Source organism: Lycorma delicatula, chromosome 1 (genome assembly GCF_047948215.1).
Source record: "Lycorma delicatula isolate Av1 chromosome 1, ASM4794821v1, whole genome shotgun sequence".
Taxonomy (NCBI): Eukaryota; Metazoa; Arthropoda; class Insecta; order Hemiptera; family Fulgoridae; genus Lycorma; species Lycorma delicatula.
The window spans coordinates 75865252-75880055 of NC_134455.1; the positions used below are offsets into that span (position 1 = coordinate 75865252).

Sequence of the window (14804 nt, forward strand, 5' to 3'; positions counted from 1 at the left end):
AACACACAGAAAACCTGCATGAAAGCTCTTACAAAAAAGGTATATCTACAGCTTTTCATCACATTGATGTGTAATATATTCATCAAAAGAATGGACTTTTTAGGAAGAAAGAGGGATCAAAGAGAGCTTAAGATGTGATGATGAACTTTAGAAACAAATATTTAAAAAAAATACCAAGTAGGGAACACTTCAGAATACTTAAAAAATATATATAAACATCCTTTCTAATTTTTTTTACTTTAAATGTGCAACTTACTGATTTAAGTAAAAGAAAATAACAATCTTGAAAACAATTTACTTTGTATTTAATCTAATCATTGTTTAACCTACTTGCAGAGCTATGAGATCAAAATAGAACCTAACCTAATAAAATTACATTGTTTTCTATTAACAAAATCTAGTTTGATCCACATTGACTGCAATAAAATGTAAAAGCAACTGATTAATGAATAATTAAATTTTTCTCAGCTTGGTAGAGAAAATATCCTAGTAAGAGCCCAGCTCTTAATAGTAATATTTTCTATATAGAGAATTAACAAGAATAGAAACTTTAACTAAATTAGGTGAAAATGTTAAAACCAACTACTAATTTATTAAATAAATTAATTTTATTGTGTTTAATCTAGTTTTTGGCAAATTGCAGAATACTGACCAACAATAGGTGATCAATATTTTTTTAATTTTGATCATCTTGCAACTTATAGATACATACCTATCTCGAATCTTCTTCATAATAGCAGGATCAATGGTATCTTTATTATAAGATTTTAAACCATCTAAAAATTTAAGATCACCAAGAAGTTTCTGTGAAGGCCCCCAATAATCTTCTATCATTTTACCAGATCCGCTAGGATCTGGTTTACGTTCAGACTTGATTCCTTTCATAACACAAACAGCTTCTAGAACCTGTGGATAAATTACAAGGATTAATTTATACTGTGTGATATATATTTAAAATCAGTCCACTGGGGTCGGATGGCCAATAGTATTGGCTGTAACCATTTTACCTGTCAAGTCAGAATTGTTTGTGTAGTCCTGTTTCTCACAGCTCGGATGGCCAGCAGTAGTGGTCAGGTCAAAATCCCCTGAACACTTGAACGGCCAGCAGAACTGGCCACTCAAAACATATTGCTGTAGAAACAGCGTATTTCTTTTGTATTTTGTGATTAGTGCTGTAACCTATGGGACAGCCTTTTAACTAATTGTGAATTGTGTATTACGTTTCCCGATATTTTTTTTTATGTTTCCAGCGCAAGACTGTGCTATTTGCAGTGACAGAAGACCTGGCCAGAAAGAAAACGAAGCAAATTTTTTTGCAAGACCTGTCAGAAACACCATGTACTACATATGGGCGAATGCTTTGAAAAATACCATTATGAAAAATAAGCCACGATCTAGCTAGCAAATTAAACAAATGTGATGGACAATTTTCTTATACTACAAATATTTCTTTTTAAATATTATTTTATTATGTTATATTCCGTAAAGTAAAAATTAAAACTATGTTAAGCTATTCTTTGTGTGTCAATAAAAAAAATTATATAAAAAATTGGTGTTGTTTTTTTAAAATTAAATGCCCTATGCAATTATTTAGGAATAAATTAAAAACAATTCCGAACTGGTGGGGCAGAGCAGTCAAGATGGCAGCTGAGCCAACAACGACAGGTAAGTGGCCAGTCCTGCTGGCCATCCGAGCTATGAGCACTGCTAGTGCCATAAATATTTTGAACTGACTGAAAGCAGGCTTGGAACTCTCAGTCACAACACTTACAAGAGTCACTACACTACAAGTGTAGCTATGTAAGTGTAGCTGAATAACAGAAATGGGTATACAGCTATACTGGCCATCTGACCGCAAAGGGTTATAAAACAACACTACACAGAATTAGACAAAAATCTATGAGATGATAAATAGACATACAGTATATGCTGTATGTCTTCAGTTCCATAAAAAAAAATTCTTAACTGGGTACTTAGCTACTGCAATGAGATCAGTTATTACCTTTCAAAGTAACTCTTTCATCCATCTCAATTTCATCATTGAATACCTGTAAAAGTATATCTGATCTGAAATTAGTTAATGGAAATATTAATTCATTCTCAACTCTTTTGATTCCAAAACAGATTTGTAATAATTTTCAGGTTTTTACTATTTAGATGATTATTTCTCAGATTTTTCATATAAAACAAGTTTTTACCAAATAATTAAATGCTATTTAATAATGAAATTTAAAATAATTTACTTTTAATTTCTTATCACATACCAGTCGCACAACATTGGGAGGACTTTTCATTGATTTAACAATGGTAATGTCTTGTGGTTTCAATGTATCCAAAGCTTGAATAGCAGCTTCAAGTGCAGGTGTTGCCTCAGCAAGATCACTCTCACAGTCATCTTTTATAGCCTGAGCAGCTGCAGCTGCTTCATTTGCTAATGCTTCATCAGCACCTACAATCTGTAAAACATAAATATTATAAAAAATCAGTACCAAAAATATTTTTTAAAGGTAAAGAATGTTTTACTTCAAATTAAATAAAAAAAGCAAATCAACTGATTGTAACATTGTAGTATAATATTTGACTTACATAGAATTTTAGGTAACAACAAACATAAAGAATTTTAATGCAGTTCAACACTGCAAATCATTAATGTAATCTCTGATTTTAATTTCATAAATTAGGTTATGTTTTAAACAATTCTCTTGTACAAAATGTTTGAAAATGGACATGAAATTAATTTTCATATGTATATTTGTATACATTATTTGAATGTTTACAGCTTAATTTTTTTTATTATATTTTTCACAATAAAAACTCAAATTACAGAAATATTTCCATTACACATGTCTTTAATTTCACAGTAGATACTGTTAAAAGGGATTTTATCTAACCTTTATAAGGTTCTGTAATTATTATTCTCTCAATGTTTAAAATTTCACATTCAATGTCAAGTGTATGATGGTCATTATGAAAAATAATCTTTTTTTTTAAACATCCCCAAAAAATCAGTGGCTTTTTATTTTTATTTTATATATTTTTTTAATTTATAGGGAAAAACCTGGAGGAGTTATCATTGCCTGAGAAATATAAGAAATTCCAGGCTGTTTCAAAGTATGAAAATCTCTAATAATATTTTGACGAGTTCCTCTCATAGAATCAGTAATGTAATAACTAAATATCTTGATAACCATAAGTTTTTTGAGACCAAGTAATGACCAAAGAATTCTTGCAATATGACAACCAGTTTTGTAGTTGTTAGATATCAAATTGCTGAAACCAACATTCTTGTTAATTGTCCTCTAAAAGTGCAATAAAGTGTTAGATTAAGATGCAATAAACTTTACTATCTACAATTTTGTAAAATAAGAAATGAAAGATCCATCAAACAATAAAAGGAGATTGCATGCCATTTACTAATTTTAGGTATATACAATGTTCATGAAAATGGGTTAGTATGTTCACTGCTAAATAATCAACTGTTTATATAGACATTCAATTGATATCAAGCTTTTTTTATTAAACCAAACAAAATCTAGCACCACCTTAATCCTATTTTCATCAACAATAGATCAAAATGAATTACAATACAGGAAGTGTTCTTCATGATCTCGTTTTTTCAGTTTATAAATATCAATATGCAGTAATCATGTAATTAATCTGTTTTTAATCTTAAATTAGTAGCAGTTGACATTCTGATTTATGTGGAGAGCTTTATAAGAGACATCTGGATGTGAAATGTTCTTTCATGTCCTCAAGAACTTCAGTTAGTGGCCTGGGCCCTCTTTAATTTATACATCTGCTTATTAGATCCTCCTTTGCAAAACTTATGTATCAAATATGATATTGCTAACTTGTTGGGAATTAGAAGATTGGGCAAACAAGATAACTTGTTTGAAAGATATACTCGCCAAATAATTTTCCTTTAAATGTTAGATCCTTTTGGAAACAAAAATTGTAACATGTATTCACATATTCAACTGATGCTGAATGATATTCAGTTTTATTTTTACCAGCACAGTTGCAAATTAAATAATCAATAGCCTGTTTTATCCATTAATTTTGAGGGATTTCTTTGAAACCAAGTGACTATTATTCAAACTAAAAAAAAATTGTTCATTTCTTGTTTTTATATTTGTCCTTTGTGGGTGAAAAATAATATAATTAAGGCAATAATGATTTTTTTTTTATGTTAAAAAAAGATGAAAATTAAAAATAGCTAAAGGAAAATACTAAAAATCCATATCATCAGGGAAAATTATCTCTTCAGAAACAGGATGAATGTAATGAAGCATATGGTTTAGGTTAAGGAAATGTAGAATAAATCTTAACAAAGAAATTCTTCTTTGATCTACATTCAGTTTAAAAATTTCACAAAGAAAATACACACCTCTTTCTTTGCCTCCACAATTACAGTATCTTGTTCAATTTTCACCATTAGTTTTTCAGTAGCTTCAGATGTCTTTACAAGCTGAGGTTGTAGATTATGTAATTCATCTTGCATTAGAGATACCTTAATTACAAAAGTGCACAGGTTAATTGATTAGAGTAATAATAAGAGTAATAATAACAATTTAATTAAACTAAAAACAGTATAAATAATGCAGTTAACTAAATTGCATATTGAAAATAATATCTGTTATACATTGTTTATACTTCATTGTAGAAAAGATTTTAGACAGTACTTTAAGGGTAATACTTTAGAATACATATTACCAGATAACTGATTGCAGTAGCTGAATAATAAAATTAGATATTACAGGTAACATAACTTATCATATACTCAATATAAGTAAAAATTATTATTCATTATGCAACTGAAGTAAGTTTGGAATTTAAAAAAATGAATTCCTCACAATAAGTACTCAAAACAAAATTTTAATCAGTTAAATGAATTGCTAAATTAAAAACCTCAATACCTTCTTCTTGGCACCTAACTATCAAACAGTAATATTTTATAATATGCAGAACAAGTGGGATATGATTACACCAAAATATCTTACAGCAAGCATGTATCTTTTTCCAGTAATTAAATGTTTATTTTTTATGAAATTTCTTCACTGTTATTTTTTACAATTAACATATTCATTTTGTGTAACATTTATTTTATATATTAGAAACTAATTTCTCTTTTCTAATACAAATCAATACAACAATCCTCTACTAATATTTTTTTATTAAAAATAATGAGGTACCCACTTTACTATCAAATCTGAATAATGAGAATGGCAGTGAGGGAGTAATGTTTATGCCTAATGATATTTAACACAATCACTATGATGATTTCATAGATTTCATGATCCAGTTCATCAACCTAATTTTTTTTCACAATCAGAACAATGAGAATTTATTAAAAGTGTAAAAATTTTTTAAAAAACTATTCTTAGTTAAAAACCTTTCTTTGTTTGTTGTATTTCTTCATTTAATGTTTTTTCATTAAATTTAATATGTTTTTCGATCTCATACTATGCAACAACTGATTCTAATATCTATTTTTATATGCTATATGTAAAATCTGCATTTGTGATGAATATTTTAAATATGTCTTGGTTTTAAAAATAACACAAAAAATATATACATCATTTGATTGAGTACATACTCAGAGGTATTATTGACCATTTTTAAAACCCACCAGGTTGGTCTGGTGGTAAACTCATCACAAATCAGCTGCTTTTGAAGTTAAAGAGTTCTAAGGTTTAAATCCTAGAAAAGACAGTTACTTTTACATGGGTTTGATGACAAGATTATGGATACTGGTATTCTTTGGTGGTTGGTTGACCAGAGACTGTACAAGGCGACACTTCATTTACATTCATATTATTTATATCATTCTCATTCATCCTCTAATAATACCTTACAGTAGTTCTGGAGGCTAAACAGAAACAGAAAGAGCCTGAACATTTTTAAAACAATATACTTCAATGAAAAAGGTGCTGACAATTATCTCTGAAAGGTCTTTGAAAGAGAAAGTTTCATTGATCTGAAAGTGAGTAATACAGTATTTAATAATTTTAACATGTTACCATGTTTTATCATGCTGTTTAACAAAGTAAAAAAGGAATTAAAAATAGAATTTTGTGCAATTTTGATGAGTTATTAAGGAAGCTATTAAAATGAACATTAATGTTAAGTCTGTAAAGACATGTATTACTGCTGCTGTGTTTTATCCCATTGCAAATATACAACAAAAAACAAATACAGTAGCATCGCAGAGTAATTTGAACACAGATTTTATTTAATAAAAAGTAGTTTTATTTAGAAAAAAATCATACCTGAACAATTTCCGAATATCTAAGGAGTAATTTCTCCTCCTTATTCTTAATCACTTCACGTACAAGAATTAGATCAATTTAAAAAGTGTTCTACACATTTTTCTGATTTCTTCATCTTGAAACCATACCAATATTATTGTTTTAATGAGGTCAATTTTTGTGGTATAATTCATTTCTAAGAGTTGTTTTTTTTTACTATTGCCCAAAAATTTTCAATTAGGTTTGAGCCAGGGGATTTTTCTGGCCATGAGAGTACTTTAATATTTCATTCTTAGTTTCCACTTTTTTTGGTAATATGGCATTGATCTTGTTGGAACACTCCATTGCCTTGCGGGAATTTGTTTTAAAGTTATATCACATCCCTTTCCTTTAGAATTTTGATGTATCCATCATTTTTCAACATACCATTTACTGGAAGTAATAAACAAGGACCTTCAAATGTGAAAAAACCCAAAACATTTTTTTCTGAGGCTGTTTAATTGATTGCTGGATGTGAGCTGGTGATGTATTTTCATCTAATGCTTTTCTAATGTATGGCCCTTTGCTCTCTGAACATAAAAATATTATTTGTTAGAAAACATAACATTTTTCCACTCTTCTTTGGTCCAGTTACCAAGTGTTTTGGCTGACAAGAGCCTGTTTTTCCTCATTGTTGGTGTTAAATCCTGTTTTTTAGCTTGCCAATTAACTTTTTATCCAGCTACAAGAAGTTGGCATCTAAGAGTTGTCAGAAGTAAATCTGTTCCAATGGCAGCTAATTCTCGATTTAAGTACAGAGCAGATAATTTTGATCAAGTTTACTTTTACTCAATAATATTGATCCTGTGTTAGAGTAGTTTTTCTTTTATGGTCACATTTACTTCTTCTTTAAGTTGAAAAGGAACTAGTTTCGTTAAATTGTTTTAAAACAGCACTCACTGCTGAGTGTGGTGTCTAACACTCAGAAGTTATTTGTTGTGTCATTCTGGTATGCTCCGAAAGAGAAAGAATCTTTCAATGTTCTCTTGGAGTATGTCCATTACTATATATTCAATACATCTAACAAAAAATATGACTTTGTAATAAAAACTTAAACAAAGTTTCACAGAACACTATTTATAACATGAAAATTACTAAATAACAAAAGAGCAATAACCTCACATTATACAGACAACTTGAAGAATGGGTACAATCAAGTAATGTAGCCATAACATATTAACAAAAACAGTTTTTCTAACTGGTTCTAGTATATTAAGCTAAAATTCAACAACACCAGTTAGAAATGGATTATAGGTAAGGAAAAACGGAGGCTATAAGAAAGATTGTGTTTATAAACAGAGGTACCAAAAAATAAGACAAAATCCATTCAACAGTATGAAAAGAGCATGGAAGTGCTTCAATGAAGAGTACTTCAATACTTTCTTGCGGGAGTAACTGGTTATCCATCCCATAATAACAGGATCAAATTCTAATTAATTATTTTTGTCCTGACCACCTTAAATATACGCCAGAATATATTATTTTTTCTACAGTTAATAAACAGCTACTCAGTGACAGATTCAGGATCTCCTGAAAAAAACCTCTATCCCCAGAATTATGTGGTGTATCAAAATACCCAGACGAACTATGAACCATTCTGCCTCCTCTTAATGGCATAAAATAATCCATATAATATCTACTAACATCATCTCTAATAAAAGAGTACTCTTAATAAGTAATTTATATATCTGATTTTAGGGTAACTGGATGGGAATAGGTTAAGGTGAATATGAACATACGTGACTATAATAAGCTGTGCTCTGCTGATAAAACCACTTGAGTACCCCGAACAACAAAGTAATTCCTTTTTCTGTAAACTTACTAAGTAAGGAACTGGCATAATCATACAGTAACGAATTATATAACTACACTTCCAGAGAAAAGAATATGAATATTTTTAAGACCTACTAAAAATTATATCAACTTCACGTACTATGAAAAAGATACTATGTATGTACTATACTTCCTATTATAGCACTTACAATCATATATCTTAACATTATATATTCAATATACACATATATGATTTATTTGAACATAAAACACCATAGATATGAATATTTAAGCCCTGATTCAATACTAGTGCCACATCCAACACAACTCAGGTCTACCAGCGCAGCAGTCTCTGAAAACACTGTGTAAATGCAAACTCAGACAGAGGAAATTTTTTTATGTGTAGCTTTTACCTTTAAATAAACTGTTACAGTGTTTTAAAAACTAAAGTTCAAGATTAAAAACTTTCAAAAATGGTTATTTTCTAGATATCACAACATTTTTTTCATGTAACAGGAAAGTCCTACCAACTGTATTGTAATTATTTTATTTATCAAGGTTAAATTTTTACCACTTTTTAAAAGAATTTTTAGTAAAACTCCTGAAATAAGAAACTGTAAAAGAAAAAACAACACTAGCTTAAAAAATTGGGATAATCTAAAATAAAAAATTCTATAAAATTTCACTTATTTATGTATACGAATAGTTCATATGTGGGTATACTTTTATTAAAAGTATTTCTATCTTGTAGCATCTACTGGTTTCTAAAAAATATAAAATAACAAACATACCTGGCTAGCTGCAAAATCTAACTTTTGTAATCCAACTTCATATCTTAATTGTAAATTTGTTATCTGATCCACTTTCATTTGATGTAATGATTTAAATGTCATAATTAGTTCTAAATAAGAAGTAGGAGTTACATAATTATGTCTCTTCAGTGTTGTATAGTACCTTTAGTGAATGAATGAGACAGTTCAAATTAGTTTTTGGTTTCTAAACAATACACACATATAATTATCAATGAATTACTCAAAATAATTAATAAAAAAATGTACCAAGAATGTTAACAAATTGAGTTCTACAAAATATTTTATTTACTGGTATAAAGAATTCCACTTAACATTTTTTAAGGCAAATATTAGCCTTATTATTTAAAACTTTTAAATATTTCATATTTAATTTAACCCTAGAAAGGTTAAAAAATATATATGGTATATTTTATAACCTGCTACTGTAGTTGTCAATATGATGGTTTGATAATTTAATGTAGTGAGTTATATTTAGCTAAGTTATGTTAGGTTATTTATACTATTGTATAAAGAGGAAGAGGGTTTGTTTGTTCGGGATTAACAAAAAACTATCCAGTCTATTGCTACTAAATTTTTACCCATGTTTATTGGCATAACTGAGAAGTTTTTAGATATATTTCATGTCAAAATATATATATATATATATATATATATATATATATATATATATATATATATATATATATAATGTAATAGTGAAGGTTTGCCGGTTGAAGCAATAACTTTAATGAATTGTGAACAGGGTTTGAACTGAATACTGAATGATTGAAAACAGTTGAATGAATAATATTACATAATAATAGAATTAAATTTACATTAATTAAAGTAATCTACTATTATATAAAGAGAAATAGGGTTTTTTTGTTTGGGATAAATGAATAAACTACCCAATATAACCACTAAATTTTTACCCATATTTCTTTGCATAACTGAGAAGGTATTTGGATAATTTCATCTCAAAAAAAAAATATATATATATGTAGTAATGAAGGTTTGCTGGTTGAAATAAAAACTTTAATGAATTGAATTAATGAACTGTGAACAGGGCTTGAACTAAATGATTTGAAACAATCGAATGAATAATACTGCATAATAATAAAATTAAATTTATATTAAATAAAGTAATCAATCTATATCTATACAATTACATAAAGAGGAAAGGGTTTTTGTTTGTTCAGGATAAACAAAAAAACTACCTGATCTTTGCAACTAAATTTTTACCCATGTTTCATGGCTTTACTGAAAAGATTTTTGGATATATTTCATCTCGAAAAATCTGTAAAATATATATATATATATATGTCATAATGAAGATTTGCCAGTTGAATCACAACTTTAAAGGATTGTGAACTGTGAGTGTCTATCACTGTGTGAGCTGAGTTTGAACAGATTGATTATGAAAATCTAAAAATCAATTTCTAGATTTTTTGAGTTTCAAGGGTTAAAATTGATTTTTGAATTTTTTTGAAACCCTGTTATTTTTTTAATTTCTCAGTAACAAACGAAGAAATCAACCTGATTTTTGGTTAGTTATCTTCATGTCAATAAACCAATTTCTAAATTTTTGAAATTCAACCTTGAAATTTTTGAAGAATGACTAAATTTTTCCAACCCTAACTATAGTAAATGAGATATTCAGTAGATTTGGGCTTGCAAATACTCTTCAGATAAATACCATTTTCGAGCTTTTTTAATTCTGTTTTTTTTTTTTAAGGGAGTGTAAATGTAAGGGGTTTTTTAAGGGAGGTATATGGCGCTGTAGCTCAACCACCACAGCCACTGCCACCATTACTGTATGTGTGACTAGCTGCACCTGTCTATGGTTACTTGACAAATAAACATAAATTAAAAAGACTGACTGCTACAGGAAACGTAAGTAACCATATAGAGAGGGCAAAACTGTAACAGGTAACTATCTTTAATATTTTTATTTAGTTAAACTTTGTAACTTAAAATTTATTATTTAAATGTAGTTAATTAGTAAAGTTTTCTTTTTACAAACTGCAAGTTTTCTTTTTAACAGAATAAAAGGCCAATTAACTGAAGACATCGTACAATTATATGTGCATCTATATATACGAGGGCTATATTTTTTCAAGGTCCGATCGATCACAAAATTAAAACCAGAGTGAAAATAAAAAAATTTTTATTTATAACAAGTACTTAAATAGTTACGCTATTTCCCTACATAGTCACCATTCCGATTTAGACATTTGTCGTAGCGTGGTACCAACTTTCCAATACTCTCGTCATAAAACGGAGCCACCTGTGTTTTCAGCCATGTTTCTACGCTGGTCTGCAGCTCTTGGTGGAATTCATGGAACATGGCACGACCATCACTGCAGCCTCATACTGCATAACTCTTCAACGTCTACAAAGGGCAATTCAGAATAAGCGGAGAGGAATGTTGTCATCAGGCATTGTCTTTCTCCATGCTCGGCCGCACACTGCAGCTGTAACAAAGAAGCTCCTGCAGTGTTTTCGTTGGGAAGTGTTTGATCACCCACCATACAGCCCTGACTTGGCTCCATCCAATTTTCACCTCTTTGCTCACATGAAACCCTGGCTAGGAGGACAACATTTTGGCACAAACATCAAGCTGCAGACCAGCGTAGAAACACAGGCGGCTCTGTTCTATGATAAGGGTATTGGAAAGTTGGTACCACGCTATGATAAATGTCTAAATCAGAGTGGCGACTATGTAGATAAATAGTGTAACTATGTAAGTACTTGTTACAAATAAAAATTTTTTATTTTCACTGTGGTTTTAATTTCATGACCGATCGAACCTTGAAAAAAAAAATAACCCTCATAGTTCATTTTTACAACAAAATTCTATCTATTTCAATTATTTATTTTTATTTCTAGACAAACAACAAGGTTACAACACACTAACGATATTGAAAGAAGACGTAAATATAAAAATTCATTCTTAATTATTTAATATTATTTTTAGATATTGGAATTTTAAATTTTGGTTATGGGTTTTTTAATAATCCTGGTTCATTATAAAAATTGTTTATTCAAGATACTGTATATGTTTGATACAGTATAAGTTTGGAACTGTATATGTTTGATCAATGATAGCCAGCTTCCAACATAAGGAAAGGACGTTATCATATATAATGAAAATTATATCACAAAATTCAAGACTAGTCCTCTTCAACTATGCATTTATGAGTGTTCCTGAAGAAATGTATGGTAATCTGCTGATCATTTTCATCATATAAATGTTGAGCCTTCTCTTCAGAATTTGGCATCTCAACTTACGGAAATCAAGATAGTTCAGACTTGAACAAGAAATACTAGTTAATATTCATATCAGGAAATATCCTGAAGTGAGGTAAAATGTGAGGGATTATCAGTTTAGTCAATTGTTTGGAATTCAAACCTTCAATCTGAGTTATCAAATTTGTTAAACATTTTCATAAATGTTTAAGAGCGATTCCTGTAACCTGACAAACGGTAATAAGTATGTGTCATGGTCTGTGTGTCATATGTTTAATAACTTATACATTTTTACTAAACCATTTATTTTTATAATAATACATACACAAACACTCACTCATGAGTACAGTCCATTCCAGATAATTTAACAATGGAAAAAGATTAGTTGTAATTTAACAGTTTGAAATTCATGTATATCACAAAACATCTCTGTGGCAGAGTGGTAGTGATCTAGGCCTTTTTTTCTGGAGGTCTTGGGTTAGAATCAAAGTCAGGCAAGGCAATTTTCACAAGCTACAAAATTCATCTATCATCCGTCAGTAAAATCTGTGGTTACTGTATAAATAAATAAAACAGTTCTTGATAAAGATCAGTAAATATATAAACACAAACATTTTCTAGGCAATAAATAAAAGATAAATCAAATGCATAATTATAATACCTTACAGAAACTTCTTGGACTGTGGTATGGAATTCTTTGCACATTATAACGCATTTTTCACATATTTGTTCATCAATATCCATTTGTTTCAGAAAGTTCTGAGCAACTTTTTCAAGAGCATCATCAGGCCATGCAGTAAACCTGTACCAATGAATTATAATTTATATTTATTATGCATTAAAAAAGAAAAAAAATAGCTATTAGAATCTTATCCCATAATTAGAAAAAAACAACATAAGTAATATTACATTGGATATTATAAGCACAAGTTCCAGTTTTATCCATTAAATACTGTGGTATCTTAGTCATTAGTTCAGTTTTTTGAAAATCCAAGAACAGATATGTTAATCTGTGAAGAATCTGCAGGCAGAATCAGACAGAATCTACTAAGTCTCACAATAGAAGCAGCTGTCCCACTGGTTAAAAGGAAGAAAAAGAATATAACAAAACAAAATAATTAACTCACTAAAAGTCTACCTGTGATTGGGATAAATCAAAATAGTTTAGTCTTACTCAAAACTACAATAAATGAGCAACCATATTATTTACAAAAGGTAACACATATTATATATTGATTACAAACCCATTATACAATATCAGAAAATGATTCATATAAAATAGTCAGATAAAAATAATCATCATCAAAAAGAAAATAAATCTTCAGGTTTATTAATTTATTTAAAGATTTTGATTTATTTTTTTAATTTTGTGGCATATATGATTTTTTCAAAACTTGCTGAAATAGGTCACACTGTGGTAAATTTTGGATGAGTTCCTTTAAGAAAATCTGATGAGGATGCAAGAGGTCTCCCTCCCTCTTTAAGGAGACCCACATGAAGACAGGTGCATTATTATTTTCTGATAAATTTTAATTTCTTTTAATTTTCAAAGAACACAACACAAAAAAATAATTGGATATTAAAATCATCAATGTAAAGAGAACAATAAATATTTAGTGTAAAACACTTAATAATAGAATGTAGCAGCATCTGATAAATGTTTAACTAAATAAATGAATCTGAACAATATAAAGATTAAAAATATTGTATACAATGATGATATTCTACCATAATCAAATTTATTTTTTACATTTATTGTAACAGTTGTACATAAATCCATTTTCTCTTTGGTTTCAATTGTACAACATAAAGTTTTTATTACAATAATTGTTTCCTATTTATTGAATAAGTAACTCTAGAAATCAAATAACTATATACTACTTTGTATTAAAACCATATTATTAAATAAAAATGCTGAAGAAAATCTTTCTCACATAAAGATATTTCTGTTAAGCTTTTATAAAAAAAAAATAAATAAATAAAAGAAGTTGGGTAGGTTTCACAAAAAAATCAAGTTTAAAAATTATAATTCCATTACAACTAAATAAAGTCTTTCTTTTTTATACAAATGAAAATCTCCATTTATTTAAAGCTTATGACAAAAACTTGTTTATGATAAAATCTTAACTGTGATTAACGTTTTTAACACAGATTACATCATCCAGGCATTTATTCGTATATTATCGTCACAATATACTACAGAATCAATTGTCATATCTCTAAACTAGTATCCCAGTCGCGGCTTTGCCTGTGCTATATGATTACTAGTGTTTCCTGTCGCAGTCAGGGTACATTTAGCTGGTCATGGCTCACTTCACTCATGCTTCCTGCCCAGCGAGAAGTCTAAGCCCCTTGGATCCCGTTGTGTTTATTAAACTCATGCTTCTGAGAATAATGATAATAAAAATTAAAGCTTGTTCAATTTATAAAAATTATCAGTGAATTAAATTTCTTTAGAACATCAGTTTGACAGTATAGGAACTGAAACTTTTTGAGTGACCTAAGAATGTGGGTTACAAAACAGTTGTCCTTCATCTTAAAAATATTAGTTATAACTGGTTACCCGCACTTCATATGGGTAAAAATTTTTACTTTTATTTTATGATTTTTAGTCAAGTAACTGGAGGCAGGTGCAGCCATTTGTGTCACACACATAGTGGCTGGGTTGAGCTGCCGTGCTGTTCACCATCACATCCCTTAAAAG

The 14804-nt window shown here is 29.0% G+C and overlaps 1 protein-coding gene across 1 annotated transcript in view; it reads right to left on the reverse strand.

The window, feature by feature from the left end:
- Positions 1 to 14804, reverse strand: part of Dnah3 (dynein heavy chain 3, axonemal) — a 257006-nt gene that overhangs the window by 101152 nt on the left and 141050 nt on the right. The window contains exons 28-32 of the mRNA XM_075354669.1: positions 12762 to 12902; positions 8852 to 9014; positions 4388 to 4510; positions 2265 to 2456; positions 713 to 906 (exon numbers count right to left, since the gene is read on the reverse strand). Coding sequence (XP_075210784.1) covers positions 713 to 906; positions 2265 to 2456; positions 4388 to 4510; positions 8852 to 9014; positions 12762 to 12902 — 813 coding nt within the window. The remainder of the gene's footprint in view (positions 1 to 712; positions 907 to 2264; positions 2457 to 4387; positions 4511 to 8851; positions 9015 to 12761; positions 12903 to 14804) is intronic.